This window comes from Drosophila innubila (genome assembly GCF_004354385.1).
Source record: "Drosophila innubila isolate TH190305 chromosome 2R unlocalized genomic scaffold, UK_Dinn_1.0 1_C_2R, whole genome shotgun sequence".
Lineage (NCBI taxonomy): Eukaryota > Metazoa > Arthropoda > Insecta > Diptera > Drosophilidae > Drosophila > Drosophila innubila.
Window position 1 is genome coordinate 18,354,670 of NW_022995374.1, and position 17,232 is coordinate 18,371,901.

Sequence of the window (17,232 nt, forward strand, 5' to 3'; positions counted from 1 at the left end):
AGGTTTTTTAATTTCAAAAATTTGTATTTTGGCGGACGGACCCGTTACTAATTTGACTTGATGTTGGCCATGCTAGCGCTAAGTTCGATAAATTAGTATTTTTTCCTTATAAAATAAATACTGCTACTGTTTGCACTAATGACTGCTGCCAACTTAGCTGTTTTATAGCTAGTTGTTGTGTCTCAGGGGGTGAAAGTTTAATTTAATTAATCCAAACTTTGACAAAATTCTAACAAAATTCTGCAAAATTTGAAAATGATAGAATTTTCATACTGAAGCCCATTTTGGAAATTGATCACAATACTAAAATGGCTTAAATTCGTAACCCAAACCGCCAACCCAACATGACTATTAAAACAAGTTGGCAGCATTGCTACTACGTTTCTAAATCAGCTGGCCGTCTCGGTCTTAGCTATTTTGCATCGCAGTTTCAGCTATTTATCGGATGCTTTCCAGCCAGAAACAGCTATTTTTTCCTCCAATTATTTTCCTTTTTTTGTGTGTAAAATGTCGAGTCGTGAAAAACGTAATTGCAATGCCAATTTAGTTAATCAAAGAGCTAGTGGCCAATGTGCAAGCCAATAATGTTAACCGTTTGACGGCATTACACCAACTGCATGGCAGCGTCTGTCTAGCCAAAACAGCCAGCAGCCAAGCAAAGTGAAGACGAGTGAGTGAGTGCGAGCGAGCGAGCGAGCAAAGGGTGCGAGCGGAGCGAAGCGCATTTAGTGTGTTTTGTGTGTGTATATAATGGACAAGTTAAAAAACAACAACAAAGAGCATGCAGTTATTGCATCAATTGAGTGCCCCTATACCAACGCTGCTGATGCCGATGTGGACGTGGAGAGCAACAAGAGCACGCCCACTCCATATTATACACCCCTGGACTTTCTTCAGACCTCCTTTGAGTTTCCATCACCCACAGCAACAGCAACACCAACAACAGCTGCATCAATTGAGCGTCCAGGCGATGAGGATGCCCAATATACACCCAAACAATTTACAATTGCCAACCCAAAGTTGCCGCAATCGCCGACGACGTTAAATCGTAAATTTAAACGATTCTCACTGTACGATCGACGGTCGTGCTCGCCACAGGACGGACGGATCTTTGCCAACAAGGAGAATACAATACCAAAAAAGTGCAGCGCCGACAACGATCACGATAGTTTGTATTTGTCGAAAAGCGAACATAACTCACCCACAATTATTTTTAGAGATGAGAGCTCAACGACACCGAATCCGAATCCAAATCCGAATCTCCTCAACGATTCCTCCAGCCGCCTTAGCTATTCACCCAAACTTCTGGCCTCCATAAATAATCTCAATCTGAATCAATCACTCTCCGGTTCTCCCTTGAACATTATCAACTCGGCGGGCTATAAAAATGGGAACTTCTTTCGCTTTCCCGAAATTGATCATGTGGTGCAGGATGTGGTTCAGGTGGTGCCCACCACTACCACTACGACTATCACAGCAGCCGTGTCAGCTGAGCAGCAGGAGGACAATCAGCATCAGCAATCAAATGAGGTTTTAGTTGTCCAGGAGGCGGGACGCAAGAATCGCAAGAATAAAAATAATCTCACCATACGCATCACAGATGTGCAGCTGGCCAGCAAGAGTCAGCTGTCGCCGTCATCTCTCGTTAAGCCCAAGACACCCACCATTAAGAGCACCAAGGAAAAGGCGCGCTCCTTGGACTCCGCTGCCAATGAGACGGAGCTGTCGATTGTGGTGCAGCACATTAAGGAATCTCACGACATGTCCACACCCTGCAGCAGTAGTCATGTTAGTCAGGGTAACATGCTCATACAGCCAACCGCCTCCAGCCTTTACTCCACCTCCCTGTCCCGCTTGGATTCGCATCAATCCTTGCACAGTCGCCGCACAACGCGTCGCAAATCGCCGGGATTAAACAGCAGCGATTGGCAAATGTACCATCGCAAGCAGCATCAATATCAGAGCTCTCTGGATGCGGATGAGCAGAAGTCCGCTTCCAGTGTGGACAGCAGCAGCAGTGCCAAGTTTACATTGGGCGCCAATTTGGCACCTCGCAGTGCCCACAAACTCAATCCCCTGCTGCACTCGTCCAGCACCAACTTGAAGACGTTGCCCGAGTGTCTGACTCTGGTGGAGTTCACACCCAGCGCTGTGGCGGTGGAGTCGCCATTTAAGCAAAAGTCCATGGATTTGCCGGCTAAGAGCATGGCCGGTTCCATGAATCTTCTACAGCGTCGTGGCTCCAATCATAGTCTTACCTTGAATCTGCACAGTTCGTGTGGCAACCTGATGAACAGCGGTCTGAGCGTGTCCAACTACAGCTTGGGCTCTGTCAGCAACTCCAAGTCCAGCTGCAATCTGGAGCAGCAACAGTTGCAGTCGCAGTCACAGTCACAGCAGCAACAGTTGCAGCCGCAGCAGCAATTGACTGTCGCTGCGCGTCAGGGATTGTTCCGGAGACGTGGCTCCAATCACAGCATCACCTTGAAGAGTCACACAACCAACTCGTGTGGCGAACTCAGCTCCATGGCCAATCAGACGCCCAAGCGTGGTCTTCTCGAGCGTCGCGGCAGCAATCAGAGTCTCACCCTCAACATGAGTGGCCAACTGATGGCCGGGGGGCAGGAGCAGCTGCATCCACAGCCCAAGCTGACCGTGTGCAGCTGTGGAGCTGCCTCGGCCGCTCAAGCGCCGCATCAGCGTAAATTCTTTAGCACCGAGAATCTGAATAGCAATCGTGGGAGCAATAATTCCCAGTACTTGGAGTTTAGCAAGCCACCCTTGTGCTTTGGTTCCGCCTCCGATCTGCAGCCCAGCGAGCAGTCTAAGATCAAGTCACCAGCTGGTCATGGTCACAACGAGCCGGGAGTTGTCCTGTGCAGTTGCAGTTGCTCGACGGGAGTGGGTGGTGTCGTTGGTGGCATACGCAACATTATGACACGTCCTTTGTCCCCGCAGGCCACAACTGAGGAGTTCAAGATTTACTTGGCCAGCATCCAAATGCTGCAAAGTGCGACAAATCCGCTAAATCAATACGATCTGATCAAGCTAAATTACGTATTTGATCACAGCTACAAGGCGAACTTGGAACAGCCGCCGGTTCTAGTGCTGGGACGTGAAGGCGGCACACCCACCAATCAGTTGCCGCCCACATCCGAGGATAGCGAATTGCTGGCCATGTATCAGGCGGTGGTCGAGAGCATTGTCACATCCCTGCCCCAACTGGATGGCGATGAGCAGAAGCGCATCTTCCGTGAACTGCACAAGGAGTTCTGGGATCTGCCGCTCAACCATCAGGAGAAGCCCATGGTCGTTGGTTCCCAGACAAAGAATCGCTACAAAACAATACTCCCCAACGAACATTCGCGTGTGCTGCTCGAGAGTGAGGCCACCGAGCTGTCCAATCTGAAGCAGCAACACCAACAGAGCTGCCTCATGCCGCCCCAGGCCAGCACTGAGGAGCTGATGGCCAAGACGACGACGACGACAACGCTGTTGGCCAACGAGGATCTGCCCTACATCAATGCCAATTACATCAAGGTAAGAAGATGCGAATTCAATTTTCAATTATTACTCCCTCATTCCCTCATTTATTTATTTACAAATACTGAGACTTATTATTTAATGCATCAGCCACAATAAATCATTCGTAATTTTTAAACAAGAACAATAATAAATATTGTAACGTCATAACGTTTATGTATATCACGGAATACAATTTTAAATCTCAAGTTTCAACTGTTAATCAACTTCTTTTGTCATATAATTAATACTAAACAACACTGAACTTTATTTTAAACGTGACATTTTTTCCGCCAAAGATTATGCAAAAATTAACAAATGTTTTTACTTGATAAGTTGCGAGGTCAAAGATCTCATCAACTTTAACTTTGCTTAACTTTACCAAAACTATTTTAGATCAATTCTTTATGTTGTAATTAGTATAAAACAATTGATAATAGTGATGATGATGATAATGAGATTTATTTAAAAAATTTCCTTTTTTTGAAACATTAGTCTTGACTTTGATCACTCCATGAAAACTCAACGGATTTTTTTGCAGAATGTCATTTTGATCATGATTTGACCTCGAAATTCATACTGCATTCAAATTTTATTGATATACAATTTTTTGCAGGGCCCAGACTACGTGTCCAAGTGCTATGTGGCCTCCCAGGGACCGCTGCCCAACACAATATACGAGTTCTGGCTGATGGTCTATCAGAATACGCAGCGTTACATTCGCCGCTGCTTGGACGGAGGCAGCAGTCCGCATGTGGACAAGTCGCATATATTGCAACAGTACTATCAGAAGATTGTGATGCTCACGAATTTCACGGAGAACAGTCGACAGAAGTGCGCCATCTATTTTCCCATCGAGGTGAATGAGATATTCGCGGTGGCGTCCAAGATCGAGGTGTTTGAACTAAGCGCGCTGGCACGCGAATACTTTGAGCCATATTTGTTGCCAACACCATTGCAGGCGGAGAGCGCAGAGGATGAGCCACGTGAACTGCTGCGGCCGGAAGGGGAGCGGGAACGAGAGGAGCTCAACAATCGTTGGCACATTGCAGTTGACTCGGTCAAGGTGACACTAAATGAGACACTGCGTCGCATGTTGCCCACCGATGGCAGTTTCTTTTTGGTCAAGAACGTGGGCATTGTGCGACGTAATGGTTACTCCGTGCGGAAGCTGGTATTGCTGTACTGCATCAATGTGCCGGAGAGTGCGGGTCGATTGGAGTATTATTTGCAAAAGATCTGTTGCTATCACTATTGGTATCCAGATTGGCCGGATCATCATTCGCCGCGGGACATCAACACGCTGCTGGACACCTGTTTGCATGTGCTCAACTTGGGCAAGTGCGAGTCCGAGTTTGACAACTATGACGAGAAGCGGAGCACGTGCAATGCCCATTTGATGGCACAACGTTTGGAGATTTACAAGCAGGATATATTCAATGCTGTGCAACCGTTGCCCATTATCCATTGCTCGGCAGGAATTGGACGCACCGGTTGCTTTACGGCCATCATGAATGCTGTGCGCCAGTTGAGGCAATCTCTGGCATATTCGCTGACGGGCATGTTGAGCAAAACTCTGACCATGGCGGACATGACGGACACAGCTCGAGAGGCTACTGAGAATGCCGCCGATGCGGATACAGAGAGCAGCTTTAGCTGCAACACAATCCTCCACATCCGGCACATTGTGGAGACGGAGACGGAGCAGTGCGTCAGCTTTGATAAGCTGCCAAAGATGCCAGACATCTTTGTCGATATACTGGGCATTGTGTGCAATCTGCGACTGCAACGCGGTGGCATGGTCCAGAATTCCGAGCAATACGAGCTCATACATCGCGCCATTTGTCTCTATTTAAAGCGAACTTTGGCGCTTCGACGTTTTTAAATAAGAATTAAAGGATGAAGAATCTGAAGTTGAAGTTGAACTTGACGAAGAACAAAACACCAATTTACTATTTGTAAAAGAATTTTGTGACCCTTATTTAAAATGCAACCAACCAACCATAACATAACAACAACAACAACAACAAAAAATTCAAATAACCATGGCTAAAAGAGTCTCGAACATAAATAGTTATATATACATACATAATATTGAATATATGGCATACTGTGTAGAAGATAATGTTCTCAATGTTTGCTATATATACTTATTACCTATTACTACAGTTAAAATATGATCATTATTATTATTATTATTACTACTATTATAAATGTTTATTAAGTGTTTGAATGTATGTATGTTCAATGTGTGTGCATGTATGTATGTACATAAGTGTAAATGTTTCAATATTTTGGTGTGAACTATAAAAAACAAAACAAAAAACTATGCTTAAATGAAAAACTACAACTAAAGTTAATTACATTAACATTATTATTACCTTATCTAATGTGCTGACCTCTGCTGACGTCACACTACAAACCAAAAACAAAATCAAAAACAATCAACAACGGTGAGTTTGCTATTGTTTGGAAACGAAAAAAGCTCAACCCTTTATCAAGTTGTCTCGGAGCATCCATGTTCCGTTTCTAACTGACTAAAACACCAATTTTTTCGGATTTCAAACTGCCAGCTCGACCGTTGTTGTGAATACACCACCTCCCCTTACCACTTCCTAACAGCAAAGTTAGCTCTTTCATGACACAAAAACAAAAAATTTTATTGAAAAACATAAATAATGAATTTGAAACTTGTATTAATGTTTATGCAATGGAACTAGTCAAATAAAACTTAGAAACATTTTAAATGTAACTATAAATGTGTAAACAAAAGTGCATTGTTCTTTGGGGGTATTGGGAATCTTAATAATTTCGTATCGAATATATTTATATACATATGCATGTGTCACAAAAACCTGTCGCGGTCATCAAAGGGTTAACGATACATTAAACAGCTGATTGTGTTTACATAAACACATGCACACACGCATGCATACACAAAGGCTTGCACTTGGACGCAAGTCTAAAGTTTTGTTGTTTTTTTTTTAACAAGCCTGTCTTTTCGGCTGTTAATTATAGATTTTCGTCTAGACGGACTATCGTAATGTGGCCAAGCTTTGGTCGTTGGTATGGGCACTCACAGAGATTCATCAGATTATACAGCAACATGCAGGTGAAAAGATAAATAGTAGATAATCATTTGCGATCATTTAATCAGCAACTAATTAGCAGGTAAAGGTGCCAGTGAAACAAGGCGTTGTTGTTGGACAGCTGAATCAGTTGCCAAGTGGCCTGCAATACGAGAGCTTCCTTGGAGTACCCTATGCACAGCCGCCAGTGGGAGAACTCAGATTTCGGGTAAATGCTGTGCACTGTAAACAACCAAACAAGTGTTAAACTTTTCGATTAACTCTCTAGAGTCCCGTGCCACTGGAACGTTTTTCAGATCACGAGCTAGACTGCAGCAAGGAACGAGATGTGGCTCATCAGCGTGATCCGATAACTCAACAAGTGGTTGGCTCTGAAAATTGTCTCTTTCTCAACATATATGCGCCAAAGGTCAAGAATAAGAATCCGCTGCCGGTCATGGTCTGGATTCATGGAGGCGGTTTCTGTTTTGGCAATGGCAACAGTGACTAGTAAGTAGAATATTCTAATGGGAATTTATAACGATAATCCGTTGATAATTTTCATCCAGTCATTTTCCAGCGCAGCTCATGCAGGAAGAGGTGATTGTGGTAACCCTGAATTATCGTTTGGGGGCCCTTGGATTTCTCAGCTTGCCAGGAGCGGGCATTTATGGCAACGCGGGTCTGAAGGATCAGCGTCTGGCGCTGCAATGGATACAGGATAATATAGTTAATTTCAATGGTGACCCCCAAAATGTAACACTTTTTGGAGAAAGTGCCGGTGCCTCTTCAATTCACCTGCACATCTATGCAGCCCATGCCAATGAACTGTTCCACAAGGCGATTATGCAAAGTGGAACTGCCAACATGGAGTGGGTGATGCAGCAGAAGGGAGCGCATAAAGCACGTCGATTGGGTGAACTTCTGAAGGGACAGAACATGGAGCAGGACAGCGCTGTACTGGAATTCCTGCAGTCAAGGAATGTGACACCAAATGGAATACTTGCCAACACTTTAAAAGTGTTAACGCCGGATGAGCGACGTCGAGAGATGCCTTTCGTATTTAAGCCTGTTGTGGAGAATGCGGACAGTCCGGATAGTTTTGTTAGTTCTCAAATTCTTGATTTGTTGCTTGATAAGCAGCGGCTGCAAGGAATGCCTGTGATAATGGGTTATAACTCAGCCGAGGGACTTGCCATGATTGTAAATGCTAGACGTAAACTGGATTTATATGAAAAAGATCTCGCACGCTTGGTGCCTCGTAATCTGATCGAGAAATCTCAAGCGCCAGAAGCACAAGAAGCGGCCAATAATATGCGTCAATTCTATTTTAACGGACAACCGCTGTCATTGGAAAGTCTCGATAATCTGGTGGATCTATTCACCGATTACCATTTTATTATCGATATGCAACTTGCAGCAGAGATTCATGTTAACTGCCAAATAACATCGCCCCTCTATTTCTATCGCTTTGATTACTTGGGCGGCCGAAACATGTTTAAGAAGCTCTTCCAGGCAGAGAACCTGCGTGGAACGGCACACGCAGAGGAACTATTTTACTTGTTCCAAATGGCTGGAGAAGAGACGCCACAAAACAAAGAGGACACTCAACTATCTAAAAGCATATGTAGAATGTGGGCCAACTTTGCAAAATATGGAAAACCTTCGGATAGCTGGATGCCAGTAACAAGACCGAAGAGCAATAACAAAGGCGAATCAGAGCCCTTCCATTTGGATTATATGCTCATTGATCGGGAATGCAGGATGCAGCGAAATCCAGATGCTGAGCGAATGGATTTCTGGCGAAGCATGTACAAGAGATATAAAGCTGATTGCTACGAGGCGTTAAGGGCAAAACTGTAATACACTAGAAAAACAAAAATCTAAATAGTGATATTTCTTTTTCCACCAACATCGATTCCTTAGACTGGTATTTTAATATACCAACAACATTCTTTAATTCCTTTTATATAAAATTGCAATTATATATGTTCCTATTTATTAATTTAATTCAAAATATTCATGAACAAAATAAAATGTGTGCTGCGTTTATTGCGAGCTATTTTCAAATGAGTAAAGTTAGTAAGCAGTAGACAACAGTGCTGCAGATCAATGCTAATGCATGCATAACATTGTGCTAAAACTTACATAAATTATAATGTAACATTTTTATAGCACATTAACAGAGTTCGTATCTCGCTAACATTTACATAAATTATTATTTAACATTTTTACAGCAATCTAACTAATGTTAATTTTATTTATGATTTTAAGCCATTAAGAATCAAAAATATATAATCAAAATTAATATCAAATCGAATATCAAAAGTATATTTTTAAGCAATAAATATTCTATTTCGTATATAATTCAAAATTTTTGACAACCGATTATGAGTTTGCTATAAATAAACATGCCTCTAAATTTAAAGTCTAAGAAGCGCCAAGTGTTCATTGAAGGGTTAAAGATACATAAAGCAGCTGATTGTGTTTACATAAATTCGCACACACACGCAGGCTTGAATTTAGACTCAGGTCTAAAGTTCGTTTTAAAGCAGGTTGGTAATTGTCTAGTTATTACAGATTGATTAGATTTTAAATCTATTCGATAAACCATAATGAGAATAAACTTTGCACATTGGCGTGGACACTCACAAAGATTGATCAGATTATACAGCAACATGCAGGTAAAGTAGATCATGGCTAAAAAATCATTCGTGTTCGTTTATATGCATTAGTTTTTATTAGAAGGTGAAGGTGCCAGTGAAACAAGGAGTTGTTGTTGGACAGCGGAAGCAGTTACCAAGTGGCCTGCAATACGAGAGCTTCCTTGGAGTACCCTATGCCCAGCCACCAGTGGGAGAACTCCGATTTCGGGTATGTGCTGTGCACTGTAAGCAACCAAACAAGTGTTAGACTTTTCGATTAACCCTCTAGAGTCCCGTGCCACTGGAACGTTTTCCAGATCACGAGCTGGACTGCAGCAAGGAACGTGATGTCTCTCATCAGCGTGATCCGTTTACTCAAGAGGTAGTTGGCTCAGAGAACTGTCTCTTTCTCAATGTATATGCACCTAAAGGCAATTCCAGGGCACCGCTGCCTGTCATGGTGTGGATTCATGGAGGCGGTTTCTGGTTTGGCAATGGCAACAGTGACTAGTGAGTAGAATATATTTAGCGATATCGATTTAACATTTTGCTTCGGTTTCCAGTCACTTTCCAGCGCAGCTCATGCAGGAAGAGGTGATTGTGGTAACCCTGAATTATCGCTTGGGAGCCCTGGGTTTCCTCAGCTTGCCAGGAGCGGGCATTTATGGCAATGCAGGCCTGAAGGATCAGCGTCTGGCGCTGCAGTGGGTACAGGAAAACATTTCCAATTTCAATGGTGATCCACAAAATGTGACTCTCTTTGGAGAAAGTGCCGGTGCTGCTTCAGTGCATCTGCACACATATGCGGCGCATGCAAATAAATTATTCCACAAGGCGATCGTGCAAAGTGGAACTGCCAATATGGAGTGGGTGTTCCAGCAGAATGGAGCGTATAAGGCACGTCGAATGGGTGAGCTCCTGCAGGGACAGAACATTGAGCAGGACAGTGCTCTGCTGGAATTCCTGCAATCAAAGAATGTGACACCGAACGGAATTCTCTCTAAGACTTTGAACGTGCTATCGGCGGATGAGCGACGTCGCGGGTTACCTCTGGCTTTTAAGCCTGTTCTGGAGGATGCTAGCAGTTCGGACAGTTTTATCAGCACGAATATTCTTGATCTGCTACATGACAAGGAGCGGCTGCAAGGAATGCCTCTGTTAATGGGCTATAATTCAGCGGAGGGCATTGCCATGCTGATTAACGCTAGGCGTAAACTGGAGCTCTATGAAGAGGATCTGGCAAGAGTGGTACCTCGAAATCTTGTGGAGAAACCTACGGCGCCAGAAGCCCTAGAAGCAGCCAACGATATACGTCAATTCTATTTAAACGGACAGCCGCTGACACTGGAACGTCTCGATAATCTGGTGGACATATTCTCAGATTACCACTTTGTCATCGATATGCAACACGCAGCAGAGATTCATGTAAACTGTCAGATAACATCGCCGCTCTATTTCTATCGCTTCGATTACTTGGGCGGCCAAAATATGTATAAACGGATTCTACAGGCGGAAACTCTTCGTGGAGCATCTCATGCAGACGAGCTGTGCTACTTGTTCCAAATGGCTGGAGACGAGACGACGCAGTCTAAGGAGGACCAACAAATTACCAAGCGTCTTTGTCATATGTGGGCCAATTTTGCGAAATATGGAAAACCTTTGGACAGCTGGATGCCAGTGACAAGACCGAAGAGCAATGACAAAGGAGAGCGAGAGCCCTTCCATTTGGATTATATGCTCATTGATCGGGAATGCAAGATGCAGCGAAATCCAGATGCAGAGCGAATGGATTTCTGGCGCAGCATGTACAAGAGATATAGAACGGATTGCTATGAGGCGTTAAGAGCGAAACTTTAAGGCTCTTAAACCACAAATTTAATTTAGACACCTATATTGACCTATATATGTTTTTGAACATACCAATGATATTCATATTTAAACTTTGAATAGGTTTGCTGTAAATAACGATGATAAATATATTATTCTTTTGTATTCGATTTTAAAATTAATTTAACTTAACAGCTCCAATCTGTTAATGAGCAGTGAATTCAAATGATTTGGCTGGCTGTTGGCATCTAACAGCAGGCTGTTAATAAGCATCTGTGAAGCAAGCCTGCCAACCAGTATTTTGTTGCGACATGACTTTTATAACAAGTTGGCAGCACTGCTCTTACATTTGTTTACTCATCCGATTCGACACAACTTTAATGGGTGCTTTGTTTGGGAAATCTAGTAAAAAGACGGCTCCTAGTCGCATTACCGACCATGACAAAGCTGTGTTGGTAGGTCCAATTACTTGTGCTGTTGTGAATGTTTCGAAATAATAATAATATACTCTGAATTTACAGCAACTGAAGCAGCAGCGGGATCGTCTTAAGCAATATCAGAAACGTATTGAGCTGCAGCTGGAAAATGACAGATTACTCGCCAAAAAGTGTCTGCAGCAGGGCAGAAAGGAGTAAGTAGCTTACGTAATACACACTCAGATTATTGTTTACTCAATGAGTTTAATTTTAGTCGGGCCAAGCTCTTGTTGCGCAAAAAGAAGTACCAGGAAAGTTTGCTCTCCAATGCCGACCAGCAACTGGAAAACCTGGAAAAGTTGGCCGCCGATTTGGAGTTTGCCCAAGTGGAAATGAAGGTACTGGATGGCTTGAAGCAAGGTAATGCCGCCTTGAAGAAGGTACACGAAATGCTGGACATCAATGAGGTGGAAAAGATTATGGACGAAACACGAGAGGGAATTGAAAAGCAGCAGGAAATCGATGCCATATTAACGGATGTGTTGACCACACAAGACGAAGAGGATGTGCTGGCCGAGCTCGATGCACTGGAGGCTGAGGAGCAAGGTGTGCAGTTGCCCAGTGTGCCCAGTGATGAGCTGCCAGCCAGTGTGGAAGTGGAGGTTGAGGAAGGACAAGAAGTCGAGACCAAAGCAAACAAAACAAAGACCAAGGCAAAGCAGGTGCTAGTTGAGGCCTGAAACTAATAACTAATCTTAACGCTTTATGTATTTATGTATCCTGTGTATATAAGTCCGATATGTAACACATATTTTTATAAGAACATTTGCTAAACAGATTCGAAATATTGTGCTGCATTTAAGTATATATGTAATTGATCCCGAAACGAAACTAATTCTTGTCAACCTTGCGAACCACAGACTTTCGCATATCCTCCTTGAGACGGGCACGCAGACTCTTGTTGTCATCGCGCATCTTCTCCAGCTCGTCGAGCAGCACAACATTCTCCTGGAACAGCTTGTCATACTTCTTCTGCACACTCTTGTCCTCCGCCACGAGTTTGTAGCGCGCTAGCACGGTTTCAATCTGTTTACGCTGACGCAGGAACTCATCACGCACCTCCGCATCCAGGGTGACGAAACGCTTGAGCTCATCATCGTTGGCATGCTTGTGGAACAGCTGTTTAACCGCCTTCTTCAGTCCCTCCGAGGTGTTGACCTCTCCGGCCACATAGTAGATGTCCGTACAGATGGCGGTGAGACATTCCCGGGCCGCCTTGGCTCGATGCCGCTCGGTGCGCAGCTCGGCCACGTTGCTCAGATACTTGTCGCGCATCTCCTTGAGCTGCAGCTCCAGCTGTATGTTGTTTTGATTGAGACCCTCCAGTTCGTGCTCCATTTCGATAATGTGTTTGCGTTTGTCATTGATCTGAAACTCACGGGGCTCGATCTGTGCCTTCAGCTCGGCAATCTTATGGTTGAGCACCTGCTTGTACTTGTCCAGCTCCTGGTTCTTGTGCAGGAGCTCCTGGATGCGCTTCTCCTTCGCCCCAATGGCGTAATCTCGATCGGAAATATCCTTTTGCAGATCTTCCACATTGCGCAATTGTTTAGCCATCTTCAACTGGGATTTGACGTGCTCCTCCTTCAGGGTTTCCACCTCTTCGAGCAGACTCTCAATCTCGCGGCTCTGGGATTCGTATTTCTTTTGGAGCACACCCGCCTTGCCACGCCACATCTGCGTCTCATTGCGCTCCGTGGTGAGTTTATTCTCGTATTCGGTTTGTGTGGCGATCATGTTGCGATCGTTCTCCATTTCCACCTCCTGGCAGTATTTGATGAACTCATCCTTTTTGTCCTGCATCTCCTTCATCAGCTCCCGGATGAGATCCTTGCGCTCATCCAGCTGCTTCTTGTAATCGTTCTCCAAGGCTTCGATCGTGTCCTGCAGAGTGCCCGTCGAATTCTTCAGTTTCTCCTCGTAACTCTCACGTAACTCGAGCATATTCTCGCGAAGATTGGTAAACTTCTGGTACTCGATGAGCATCCGTTCCGAGTACTGATTGGCCAAGACGTCCATCTGACCGCGATGATCCTGCTTGATGTCGTTGATCTGGAAAGTGATGAGATTCATTTCCTCGGTGTGACGCGACACGATCTCGTTGTTGAGCTCTTTCAGCTCCTCGAGGGCACTGCAATAGCTGCGATGCACCTCCTGCAGCTGCTGGCCATCGAAGATCTCGTTCTGACTCAACTGATACTGGAACTCCTCCGCCTGCTGCTTGAGACGCAGCTCCAGATTCGTTATCTGTTCGATTTTATCGCTTAGCTGAGTGCGTGGTATCAACACCTCCTGACTCTTCATCAGATCCTGATCCATGGGCGCCAGCTTCTCCTCAACGTTCTCCATGGACCAGATGGCAACGGTGCCCCTCTTGGATATGGCCACCAGCATGGACCCGTCGTAGGTGAATCTCAGCTTATTAACCGGACCATCGAAGAATCGGAAATTGGTGAAAGTTCCTCCTCCCGCTTCGAGGAAGGGGAGCTGCATATTAAATAGTCCGCCCTCATGATCAGCTATGAACATGATGAGATCGGAGCGTGCCAGGCAAAGATCCGAAACGGATCCCTTGTTGCGAGAAGGTAATACGACTTCCCTCTGCAGCGTCGAGTCCTGGAACTCACGTATAGTGCCATGATTGGTGCCCGCAAAGATCGTCAGCGGTTCGTTGAAGCTACAGCAGATGGTGACATATTCGGTGCCCTTTTGGACAATTTCCTGGAGACGGGCACCCGTCTCAATGTCCCACTGGTAGATGGCACCCTCAGCCCCGCCAGAAATCAGAAACTTATCCGTCTTTGTCCATGCCACCGACAAAACAGTTCCATTGTGTCCTTTTAGCTGTATGATCACCTCAAGATTATACACAGAGGTGACGGCTATATTATTATCATAGGCAGCTGCCATCAGATGACCAAGATTCGAGTATCTCACATCGTTGCAATGCGGAAAATTGTACGTCTTGACAATCTATAAAGAAGGAAAAGAAAGCAAACAAATAATTGTTGAGATTGAGAATATGTAAAGCTTTCAATCTTACATTTAATTCATCCATAAAGATCTGTGTAATGCGCAGCTGATCGGAGAAACCAATGGCCGCCATTAGACCCGTCGAGTTCAGCTCCACAATATTGACATCCACCTGGAATTTACGCACAAGCTCCACCTTGGCAGTCTCATAGTTCCAGATGCGTATAGTCTGATCCCGAGCTAGAAAACAAGGATACCAAGGAAGAAAGCTAAAATCAAGTTGCTGAATATCAAATATCAATAACTTAAATTAAATAAAGGTGCAGTTATTGTATCTATGAATTTTTCCCAAAATTACTGCATACTTTTGGGCGCTCATGTTGCTAACAACATTAAAGCAGCTATAACTATCGTTATATACATACGATCATTTCACAATTGTGAAGGACGATTGATAATTATAAAAGGTTAAGTTCATAATTAAAAAGGACGCTACATCTTATTAACGGTGGGTGTGGTGTAGTTTTTATCGGTTTGGGAGAGCGCAAATGTATGTGGCAATATTTGATCTATCTAGATTTATCTAGAATTATTCTTAAAAGGGTTCTACACTCACATGCCGTCATAATGATGGGTTTCCAGGCACAAACGGATACATCAACTACCTCTCCGATGTGGATAAGCACGCCGAGCGGCTCAAACTTAAGCTGCTTGGTCTTGAGAGTCTCTGGGACAATGAGGATGCCCACATAGATCTGAGCATGAGCACAGGTTACAATCACAGTCTCCTGCTTGTGATCTATAGCCAAATTGGTGATTTGATAGAGGGGTTCGGCATATAGTGTTATGGGCACAGTTAAGACGGTTTTACGCTCAAACTTGAACTTGGAGACGCGTTCAAAGACAAAGACCTTGTTGAAGATGATGTAGGCGAATCCCCGGGCAAAGGCTGTCATGCAGAGTACCCGCCAGTCGGGCAGGACCATCTGTTGTGTGTGCACGAATCGTTGATCGAGAGCCTCGCGCTCCTTGTCGAACATCTCTTGGTCCATCAGCAGATCGACTGTCTCCGCGATGGAGGCCTTCTGGCTAAGCTTCTGCTCACCATTCTCCACCAAAATCAGTTGATCGTGATCGGTGCCCACCATGAGCAGATCCATAGACAGAAAGGCCATCGAGGTGACGCGATACGTGACTTTCAAGTTATTGTTAATGGTGAATCCTCGCTCCGACTTGCTCATCAGTAGGAGCGTACGATCTCCGGCCACGGCAATGAAGCTGCAATCACTCGGATTGCCGGCAATGCACTCGGCCCCTCCATGGGAGCCCGGCACAGTGGCACGTCCCTCGATCACAGTACTGGTCTTGTCCAGCACCAGCATGAAGATCATCTCATTTGGAGGCTTGGTGACCAGCGCAACGGCACGGGAATCGTTGGTGAAGATCATTTGTTGTACCTCAGCATTGCGATGATTGCCAGGCAGCTCCAGATGTCGACGCTTCTTCAAAGTGGACAGCTCATAAATGGATATATAACGTCCACTGGAAAGAAGCAAAGGTGATAAATGAAAATACCAATTATTCTTGATTTACTTGGACTATAACATTATTTTACAATAAGTAAGTGCGTTATTTTTTGAATAGTTTTTTTTTAAGTTATGAAAAACCACTAATTCTTTTATTTTAAAGTAAGAGATATTTATTCTTTATTTTAAAAAAATTGTTACGGCCTTAGATTTATTATAAAATAAATTTGTTCCCGAACTTTTTATTTCGGACACTGTTTAAAATCTTTACTGTGTTTTTTCATTATAGTTAAGATTTGGTGCTATTAATGTTATTTATGGTGCCTGAATCGTAAGAAAATGATTGTATAAATTTGTTTCTCTAATTTAAAACTTAAGGTTAAGTAAAAAGTATTAAAAAATATAAAGGAAATTGATTAAAATTTTTTTTAAGTTAGTGGCGTGTTGTAGATAGTTATAATAATCTTACTTTTTTGAGTGCCTCTCCAGAACGGCCATGAGTTTGCGATGTGAACTAAGTGCAATTATCTCGGGTCTGGTGTCTTCCGGGAAACGAAGGAAGCGCTGTTTGTTGGTCACAAAGTCATGGAAGGCCAGGACACCCTCGACGGGATACATCACCTCCTTATTGAGATTGAACTGTATGTTGCCAATGACATCGGTGCGTAGACCATAAATAAGGCGTGGCCTAATGACCACCGAATTAACTACAGACGGCCTCTTTTGGTCTTCCATCGTGGCAAATTATATAAAAAATATATATATGTTTATTTAGATGTTGTATGCAATTTGAAATCGAAACGTTTCGTGTCCTAAGCTCTCGAAGAAAATTCAAATAATTTCGATCAAACAACGAAGAAATTGTTTGGCAGCCCTGACAGCAAATTCCATGGCATCCAGAAAAAAAGAAAAACAGCAACAACAGCAAGTTAATTTTTTGGCGCGCGAAGCTAACGGCTGTGCTGGCCTGGCCATAATCAAACAGTGCCAAATGGCCATGAATAAATAATTAAACGCCTCTAAGTATGCTTTTAATTTCCTAGGACGCACTTGAGGCATTAACGAGTGAGCAAGTGAAGTGAGAGGGTATTGGTTCTTGCTCTCTCTCTTGCACTTGAACTCTAATAATGCGCTTAAGGGCCCAATGTCGGTCTCTCAGTCAATCAGTCAGTTAAACAGTCGACAATCAGTAAGT

The 17,232-nt window shown here is 44.0% G+C and overlaps 5 protein-coding genes across 8 annotated transcripts; 4 read left to right on the forward strand and 1 right to left on the reverse strand.

Annotated features, from left to right (window-relative positions):
* Positions 1 to 400: 400 nt before the first annotated feature.
* Positions 401 to 5,489, forward strand: LOC117785109. Its single transcript, XM_034623009.1, has 2 exons — positions 401 to 3,540; positions 4,139 to 5,489. Exons 1-2 carry the CDS (start codon positions 751 to 753, stop codon positions 5,405 to 5,407), a joined length of 4,059 nt encoding a protein of 1,352 aa, XP_034478900.1. The 5' UTR covers positions 401 to 750; the 3' UTR covers positions 5,408 to 5,489.
* Positions 5,490 to 6,477: 988 nt separating this feature from the next.
* LOC117785113 (acetylcholinesterase-like) lies at positions 6,478 to 8,853 on the forward strand. Of its 3 annotated transcripts, none has more exons than XM_034623013.1 (4): positions 6,478 to 6,634; positions 6,691 to 6,819; positions 6,880 to 7,100; positions 7,160 to 8,853. In XM_034623013.1, the coding sequence occupies exons 1-4, from the start codon at positions 6,566 to 6,568 to the stop codon at positions 8,451 to 8,453; spliced, it is 1,713 nt and encodes a 570-aa protein (XP_034478904.1). In that variant the 5' UTR covers positions 6,478 to 6,565; the 3' UTR covers positions 8,454 to 8,853. The 3 variants fall into 3 exon arrangements, with proteins under 3 accessions (XP_034478904.1, XP_034478905.1, XP_034478906.1); XM_034623014.1 differs by having other exon boundaries at positions 6,694 to 6,819; positions 7,160 to 8,852; XM_034623015.1 differs by lacking the exons at positions 6,478 to 6,634; positions 6,691 to 6,819 and having other exon boundaries at positions 6,977 to 7,100; positions 7,176 to 8,851.
* Positions 6,614 to 11,179, forward strand: LOC117785111 (acetylcholinesterase-like). Of its 2 annotated transcripts, none has more exons than XM_034623012.1 (4): positions 6,614 to 6,634; positions 9,339 to 9,464; positions 9,525 to 9,745; positions 9,799 to 11,179. In XM_034623012.1, exons 1-4 carry the CDS (start codon positions 6,629 to 6,631, stop codon positions 11,090 to 11,092), a joined length of 1,647 nt encoding a protein of 548 aa, XP_034478903.1. In that variant the 5' UTR covers positions 6,614 to 6,628; the 3' UTR covers positions 11,093 to 11,179. The 2 variants fall into 2 exon arrangements, with proteins under 2 accessions (XP_034478903.1, XP_034478902.1); XM_034623011.1 differs by lacking the exon at positions 6,614 to 6,634 and adding an exon at positions 9,093 to 9,274 and having other exon boundaries at positions 9,336 to 9,464.
* Positions 11,180 to 11,380: 201 nt separating this feature from the next.
* LOC117785115 (charged multivesicular body protein 6-A) lies at positions 11,381 to 12,323 on the forward strand. Its single transcript, XM_034623019.1, has 3 exons — positions 11,381 to 11,517; positions 11,584 to 11,693; positions 11,753 to 12,323. The coding sequence occupies exons 1-3, from the start codon at positions 11,443 to 11,445 to the stop codon at positions 12,216 to 12,218; spliced, it is 651 nt and encodes a 216-aa protein (XP_034478910.1). The 5' UTR covers positions 11,381 to 11,442; the 3' UTR covers positions 12,219 to 12,323.
* LOC117785110 (cilia- and flagella-associated protein 57) lies at positions 12,290 to 16,920 on the reverse strand. The gene is made up of 4 exons (XM_034623010.1): positions 16,507 to 16,920; positions 15,128 to 16,053; positions 14,582 to 14,751; positions 12,290 to 14,511 (listed from the first exon to the last, which is right to left on the reverse strand). Exons 1-4 carry the CDS (start codon positions 16,770 to 16,772, stop codon positions 12,370 to 12,372), a joined length of 3,504 nt encoding a protein of 1,167 aa, XP_034478901.1. The 5' UTR covers positions 16,773 to 16,920; the 3' UTR covers positions 12,290 to 12,369.
* Positions 16,921 to 17,232: the final 312 nt, after the last annotated feature.